Source organism: Lycium ferocissimum, chromosome 1, assembly GCF_029784015.1.
Source record: "Lycium ferocissimum isolate CSIRO_LF1 chromosome 1, AGI_CSIRO_Lferr_CH_V1, whole genome shotgun sequence".
Classification (NCBI taxonomy): Eukaryota; Viridiplantae; Streptophyta; class Magnoliopsida; order Solanales; family Solanaceae; genus Lycium; species Lycium ferocissimum.
The window spans coordinates 13374934-13383051 of NC_081342.1; the positions used below are offsets into that span (position 1 = coordinate 13374934).

The window sequence follows — 8118 nt, forward strand, 5'->3', positions numbered from 1 at the left end:
TGGAGACAAAATAAGTCGAATTTTTTTTCTTTCATTTTGTTCATAAGATTGCTTTTTTTTCCAAAGCTCGAGAAAAAGGGGCCGACCCTTTTTCCCTAACCCCAGATTTTAAAACGATACGGGGTGGTTTATTTATTTTGGCCACCTGCGTGTTTTATTGTTCATACCCTTGCATTAGTTGCATTGCGTATCTTTGGCACACTTTTCAGTTGCTTTTACTTCTTTAGGGTTAAACAGAGGCAAAATGTGGAATAGCTAATACATGAATAATTAAACCCCGCGCAACTAATACATGTATAAAATAATACATAGATTCCCTCATATATTTCATGCACTCCCTCCGTCTCAAAATATTTGTCATCCTTACTAAAAATATTTTTCTTAAAATATTTGTCATTTTATTTACCCAAGATAAAATTAAGTAGTTTTTTCCCATTTTACTCTTGTATTAATTACATTAGTGGGTTGATTTTGTGAGTTCACACACCAACATTTAAGATGTTGTTGATTTTGTGAGTTCACGCACCAACATTTAAGAGGTTTCGTTATTAATGGACTACAAATTTATTGAGGAGAGGGAACATGATGAAATTTTTAAGAGGGTAAAATAGTCAAAATGCTACCCTTATAAATGCTTTCTTAATGAACGTGTAAATGAAAAATGCGACAAATATTTTGAGACGGAAGGAGCATCACTAATACCTGCATAGCTCTAACCAACTACAACCCCTAAATGCATTTAGTATTTGTTTTGCACAACATGAGTCAATTTTAGTTCTTTTAATTAGTAACATCAATAAAACTTGCTAGATTTAATTTTGTTTTTACAACAAATTAAAGAACCTTGCTATATTAATGCATAAACAGTTACAAAAGTCCTTTCTTCTTCCAACTTTTCGATCTTCCCATTCATTCCCTGTGTGCCCTTCTTCCCCCAATTCTTTCCATTCTACCAATGAATTCTGTATAACAATTCGTAAATTTGGATTCGAAATATGGCTTTCAAATTAAGTTCCAAATTAGTGGATGTCGTTAAAGGGAGTGGCGATGCCACGAATGGAAGAGACTCAATGGCAGAGGCAAATAGAGCTTTTGCACATTTTCGTTAATCCATGAACATGATCTATACATCTCGATCGGAAAAGAATGAAGAGAAAAAGAAAGAATAGAGTTATACAAAGTAGTAACATCCCTTACAATCCAACTAGGGAAAACAAACAACCAAATAACTTTTGGTAACAACGAAATAGAGTACTTGGCTAAATTGTGTGCTGTCATATTTCAAGACATCTTCAAGTGAACTCATAAGCTTTCAAATATCTTCACAAATAGTCTCTATCTCCCATGAAGCTACACTTCTTTTCAGTATCATATCCATCACATTTTTTGCATCAAACACGATTTGCACCCTTGATCATCCATTTTCCATAACATTTTTCAACGCTTCACCGGTTACTAGTCCTTCAGCGGTGATAGCCTTCCCGACAAATTAAATTGAGATATCAAAAGCTTGAAGAAAATGACCACAACTATCCATAGCCGCCACTTCAATGCTTGACATCTTCTTTTCCTTTCGTAAACTAGCATTTGCAAACATAACAACACTATGTTGTTATGTTTGCAGATGCTAGTTTACAAAAGGAAAAAAAAGACGGCAAGCATTGGAGTGGCAGCTATGGATAGTTGTGGTCATTTTCTTCAATCCTTTGGTACTCCAATTCAATTTATCGGGAAGGCCATCACTGCTAAAGCACTAATAATTCGTGAAGCGTAGAAAAACGCTATGAAAAATGGATGGTTAATGGTGCAAATATTGTCTGATGCAAAAAAATATGGTGAAAATGTAACCATTAGCCATATTAGCATCTATCGTAGATGGTAGTTATGGGCGTAAAAGTAATAAAAATCCCCTTATAAAGCAAGAAGCAGAAAAAAATGCCCTTGATTTAGTTTTGGATTTGAAAGTGAAGAAGGGAAATATTTTAGTAATTCAGATAATTCGCTTGCTTAGTGAAAAGAAAGCTACAACAACTTTGTGCTGCTCACATCATATCGATCTTTTAATACTTTTGAAAAATACTAAGAAAGATAACTCTGTGTTATCCGATTGATATTGATGAGAATTCAAAGAAGTTTGGCTAGTTACGTAACTAAAAACTCCAAGTTGATTTGTTTACATCAATTGTTCCTTTTACTTCGTAGCAGTAGTTATCGTTATTGTTATTAAAAATGTTAAATAAGATCAATAGTGCTGACTATGAGGATGAATCCCAATTTAATGAAATTAAGTGGGTGCACCCAAAGAAAGTCCGGTTTTGTTTCGCTTACAACGTCCTAACAGTTGTGCATTGAATTAACTCGTCCTTTATACCTCGTCAAATAATTTTAAAAAATGGGGTGAATTGGTGCAAGAATTAACACCAAGAAATTAGATTTTGAGCTCAAGTTAGTAATGTTCGAAAAAATAAGTTTGAAATGTGGTAGTTTATACACCACATGAAGCTACAGTTTCTAATTACACTTACGTTTTGTTTATTTTATTAAAAGATTAATTGTTTGGCGTTTTGCCAACTTGTATCTGAATATACATCCAAAAAAAAATTTAAAGAGTCTCTTATCTAATTATAAAACAAGAAAAAGAAAAAACAAAAGAAGCCTTATATTATTTGGCTAAATCTTACTGCCAACTTGTATCTTGAAATATTCTTCACTTCAATATGATAAACTTTTCCAAAAAAATAAAATTAAAGAGTCTCTTATCTAATTATAAAACAAGAAAAAGAAAAAAAATAAGTATATGCGTTACGCAAAAACACTTACAACTGCGGTGTGAGGTCGTGGTAGGGCCACCGTCCAAATCGGTGGAATGTGTGGTCCATGTTAATGCCACTTTACAATTTTAATTAAGTGAAGTTTAATTTAAGACACAAGATTTTATTGACAGTTGGACAAATCCACCTTTCTATCTACTTTTATTGGGACAGTATCACCCTAACATTGTTGGATTTACATGTTCGGAGATTTGAGGGGAATGGAGAATCACCCTCAAAGATTGTGATTAGGACATACCTACCCCACTCCTAACTTCACATATTATCTACAGTCTAGAGTAAATATCACCTAAACCCCTTAAATTGCTACAGGTTCATCTTCAATATAGCCCTATTGAGGATTTCATTCAATTCAGCGGATGTGAAAAATCTACCAAGTTTAGACAAGATATAAACTAGAAAGTAAGGGAAACAATATGTGGGAGTACAAAAAAAAAAAAAATTCAAACCTATAGCCTTACTGCACTGGCTTGTAGGCTTGTTTCGCCGCGGAAAATTCAAGTGAACATATTTAATGGGCTAAGGTGGTCGCATTTTACCTTACCAACTCCAGAAAAACTGAAAATACAGGCCTAAATTGTTTGTACATACAATCTTCTTAGGGCCTAAAATCCAAAATGAAGAGCTAAAAATTCAAATAGGCTTAACTCTTCTGCTTGGGTTATTTGTGACTGTTGGAACCTCCACAATCTATAAATAGAATTTTGAATAAGGTGAATTGCTCAAGGATAAAGTTGGTTTTCATCTATTAAGAAAAATTTTGAAGCTCCCCTTAAAGGAAACAAATAGAGTAGAAAGAAGTAAAGAACAACCAAAATATGGCAAATAGTTTCAATACATACTCTGATTATACTAAAGTATTTACACGTAGAAATGTACAGGCATATCTATTGTACAGCTGCTGATTACCTTGCCAAAAAATTTCTGCATCTCATCAATTTCGTTGCTTGATCACCCCACATTGATACACTGAACATAGATTTTGACAGCTTAGGACTTGGGGATTGAAGATCTTGTACAGTCATACACATGACACAAGTTCTCCTCCCATCTATCATCGTGTTTTTCTTGCTATAAGCTTCTTTTCTTGAGGTAGGTACCAAGAGAGGCGAAACAAAGATTTAGAGCCAGTAAGTGCAGAATGAACATATCGATATATTTTAAATGCCTTTTCATCTATATACAAATTCGATCCATAAGTAACAGGTTCAACTTGGGTTCAGTTGAACTCACGGAACCAGTCCTAAATTCGCCTCTGAGTACCAACATAAGCCTTGTTATACCATAATTCCTTCCCTCTTCCAAAAGATGATGTCAGTTTCAACAAACCGAACAAGCATTTGAGCCTTGAGCCAGATTCATCAAACTATCTTAGAGACTTCCAATGCTATTTGTTCCTGCAGACTTAAAACACTTAAGCCTCTATTCATTTTACTTTCTTCCGCATTAAAAAGTTCTTCATAATACCTCTTCCACTGCGAAGGTTTTCTAATTCTCCTGATTAAATCTAGGCTTTCGCTGTTGCCTCTTAGAAGCTGCAGAATCTGTATCAATGCAAAGTTATGATCTTAGTTCATGACGGACTACTTAAGATCAATGCTAGTGACAAAATTGAAATGGCCGATGGAGGATAAAATGCAGGAGAACGTCAAAAGCCTAGATTCAATTTAATATTCCTTAATGTCTACTTGAAAATTAAAATTGATCAAACAACTTTTAGTACTTGCCTGATTTATTCGGGGTCGTTTAATTGAAGACTGTTGCACACACAAAGAAGCAGCTAAGACCATGAGGTTGATCTGTAGTAAGTTGTAGTCATCGCCAAGTGAAGGATCAACAAGTTCTCTAATCCTGTTCTTCTTCAGCAGGGGTTTAGCCTAGAATAAGCAAAAAAAAAAGCATTCGTCATGTTTGCCCGCCATATAAATTTTGGATAAGATATGTAGAGGGAAATATTGTAAGGACTTGATTTATATGCACTGACCATGCAAAAGAGAATTATACATCATCAATGTATCTTAACCTGTAGTAGCAGCAGGTTACCTGCCTTATTTTCATGTACCTAAATCCACTTATTATGGATGGTTTTTGTAGTTATCTATTAGGGGATCTGGATAGTGTAAATTTTCTATTAAACTTGTATAATGATGGTGGAGAAATAAGGCATACCCAAATGACGAGGCTTTGTTGTGAGTAATCAAGGGCTCGGCGTCCAGTGATAAGTTCCAAAAGTAGCACTCCAAAAGCAAAAACATCAGTTTTTTCATCCACTATGCCATGCATCAAGAACTCGGGAGCAAGATAGCTGCAGTCACAAGGTTATATGAGAACATTTTAGTAAGACAAAGTCACAAGAATCAGAAGCCTTATACTCCAAACATGTACACACCCGAATGTTCCTTCAAATTTCCCTACAGTGAGGTGAGTCCATCGCTCTGGTAGCCATTTTGCAAGCCCAAAATCACATATCTGAATTTAAAGCAGAAAGAATTTCAGGTTTTATTGATACCAAGAAAGTCGGAAGTAACAAAATGGGATTCTGTCTCCATTGTGTATACTTTCATTAAAGCACTTAACAATTAGAATACCTGAGGTTCAAGGTCCTTTGTGAGCAATATATTTGCTGCCTTAATATCTCTGTGGATAATCCTTCTTTGACCACCCTCATGAAGATATAGTATCCCTTCAGCTATCCCTATGGCTATTTTATACCTGATTTTCCATTCTAGTTTCTGCTTCGATGCTGTGACATATTGTAATGTAGAGTTAAAAAATACAGAACGAGAAAAAAAAGACACAATACACAGATCTATTGAAGCACTAACCGTGCAACATATTGGTCAAGCTTCCATAAGGAGATAGCTCAAGAACAAGAAAGAGTCCTCCATCAACAGCATAACCAATCAATTTAGCAGTGTTTGGATGGTTGATATGTGCCATTATCCCTAGCTCAGATAAGAAATCCCCTATTCTCTCATCTTGGGGTCCCCTCATCAGCCGCTTAACTGCGATGAATTGGCCATTTCGCAAGCATCCTTTATGAACTTCAGCATAACCCCCCTTTCCTATCAAATTTTCTACAACAAAGCCACGCCAAAGATTTAACAATCAGAAACTTCAAAATATAAGATTTTCACTTAACAATATCTATACAACTACTTATACCTCCATCACAAGCGAGTTGGAGTCGGCTATATGAATCCGCACTAGACATGTCGCTCCATTTTAAGCTCGCATCAGTCCAATATTATAAAAGTTAGTTTCTTTAGCACTGAGTGGGTTGCCTGAATAGTCACTCAACTTATAATAATAGCCAAAGATCTTTTAACTTTACCTAGTTAGCTTCCCTGATCATTTTAACTGGAACTATAACCTTTAGTGCCTATTTAGTGACATGGAATCAAGTTTTTAGAAAAAAATATTTAAAAATAAATAGTTGGATTTATTTAAGACCCAACCCACCCTAAAACCGATCCATCTCTGACCCGACCCACTAAAAGTTCTGTACATTTTCTACTTAGCATATAAATCTTTAACAAGCCTGAAAGACTTCTAGCTAACACTGCACCTAAAGTAACGGTATAAACATGACTAAAACTTAACAATAGTTGTGTCACTGCAAAATGTAACAAAAGGAGTACAACAATTTGAGGTTAATTGAAATTTCGCGCAGATTACTAACCTTGGTGAAAATTGTTGGTTGCAGTTTGGAGCTCGGAGAGGGTGAAAAGTTTCCACTGAGGTTTGAAATAGTGCAAACCATTATCCAGAATTGGATTGGGCATGACACTGCTACTTGTCTCTCTCATGCTTCTGCTGAATCTTTTGGACAGTTTCAGAGAACTAGTAATTAGAGAATCTTTCGTCATATGTCCTTTCGATTTACTTCTAAATAGCTCGAGAAAACCAGCCCATCGCGAACCAGATCTTTGATTTTTCGAGCCATCTAATTCTGATGTGCTTGCTTTTGAAGAGTCTGATTCAGATTCTGCAGTTCTCAAAAAGTCCTCAAGAACTGTATCTGGAGAATATGAATTCACTTTTCCTTTCTCCATGTCTAAAGCTCACACGTCTACAATAAAGTAGAAAACACTTGTAAGATTAATGGACTAAAAACCTACAATATAATGGTTTTTTCCAACCATGCATAGTTGCCAATTGCCAACGTTATTCAAGTAGAAACACAAAACCAAATGAAGAACAATAACAGCTTTTAAGGGTCCGTTTGGACATACTTTTTTTGCTTTTTCAAGTTTCTTTTCCCTAAAAATCTGTCTGGTTATACATTGTGCCAATTTTCACTCCCATTTTCAAATTAAAATAAAATTCCCTCACAAATCTTTAACATTTTTTAGATTGAAACTATGTCTAAACACAACTTCGACTTCCAAATACCTTTATTAATACTACTTTTAAAAATATCACCCATTCATGTCCATATACCTACTAAACTGACTAATCCCTAACAAAGAAACTAAGATAGATGACAGTACAAATTAAAAAGTTTGGAACTTTAGTACAGCACAAAAAGCAAAATATTATGATAAAAACATGCTGAAACTGGCCTGAACAACGAGGAAATCAACAAGTAAAACAGAGCATTTCCCAGAAACTATTAGTATTTCTTTTATTTCATTATATATGAGACTGGGACGAAGCTAAGCTTACAGAATATTGAAACAGGCTAAAAAAGTACGTGTTCCAAGAATTTTTGTTCATTGATAAGTTTCATAAGACATGCATAATATGATGACATACCAGAAAGAAGAAGAAGTTGACAGACCTTTTCCAGAACAAGAAGGAAGCACAAAGTTCAAGAAACAGAACTGAACGGTGGAAGAGATAATAAATAGTACTGTAAATATGGATATTGGAGCAAAAATATATTTATGGGTTTTAGGATCATATACACATGTAGGAAATAAATAAAGAATTCTTTGTCCTGTTTTTTATTGGCAGTGTATTTTTGAAATAAAGGAGAATTCAAGTTTGGCTCCTAATTTCAATTTTAAGGTTCCTTATGTCTTTTTTGTTGTTATTCCTAAAGGAGTACTTTATATTATTACTCTTATGAAACACGCAATAGGCAGATGTTATTGTTCTATTTTCTTCACAAACAAGCTGCCTAACTTACCCCACTCCTCACCAACCAAGATAACACATAAAAAGGAAAAATACGAAAATGAGAAGCTTCAATGTAAAGGAGAGGAAAAAGAAAAAACAATTATTTTCAAGAGCTAAACAGTAGCTCGATTGTACAATTTTGAATAATTATAGTTCAGGTTTT

General features: G+C 34.6%; 1 protein-coding gene across 3 annotated transcripts; it reads right to left on the minus strand.

Moving 5' to 3' along the window:
• Nucleotides 1-3549: 3549 nt before the first annotated feature.
• LOC132048891 (receptor-like cytosolic serine/threonine-protein kinase RBK2) lies at nt 3550-7840 on the minus strand. Of its 3 annotated transcripts, XM_059439575.1 has the most exons (9): nt 7615-7840; nt 6514-6903; nt 5657-5908; nt 5420-5574; nt 5221-5300; nt 5001-5136; nt 4559-4708; nt 4299-4375; nt 3550-4228 (listed from the first exon to the last, which is right to left on the minus strand). In XM_059439575.1, the coding sequence occupies exons 2-9, from the start codon at nt 6884-6886 to the stop codon at nt 4219-4221; spliced, it is 1233 nt and encodes a 410-aa protein (XP_059295558.1). In that variant the 5' UTR covers nt 6887-6903; nt 7615-7840; the 3' UTR covers nt 3550-4218. The 3 variants fall into 3 exon arrangements, with proteins under 3 accessions (XP_059295558.1, XP_059295556.1, XP_059295564.1); XM_059439573.1 differs by having other exon boundaries at nt 3550-4375; nt 7615-7839; XM_059439581.1 differs by lacking the exons at nt 6514-6903; nt 7615-7840 and adding an exon at nt 5997-6181 and having other exon boundaries at nt 3550-4375.
• Nucleotides 7841-8118: the final 278 nt, after the last annotated feature.

Excerpts from the sequence above, each read along its gene's own strand:
- LOC132048891 (XM_059439573.1), bottom strand. The coding sequence starts at position 6,886 with ATGGAGAAAGGAAAAGTGAATTCATATTCTCCAGATACAGTTCTTGAG. Across the intron at positions 5,301-5,419 it reads CAAAGGACCTTGAACCTCAG|ATATGTGATTTTGGGCTTGC; the intron begins GTATTCTAATTG and ends CTTTAAATTCAG. Across the intron at positions 4,709-5,000 it reads AACAAAGCCTCGTCATTTGG|GCTAAACCCCTGCTGAAGAA; the intron begins GTATGCCTTATT and ends TGCTTATTCTAG.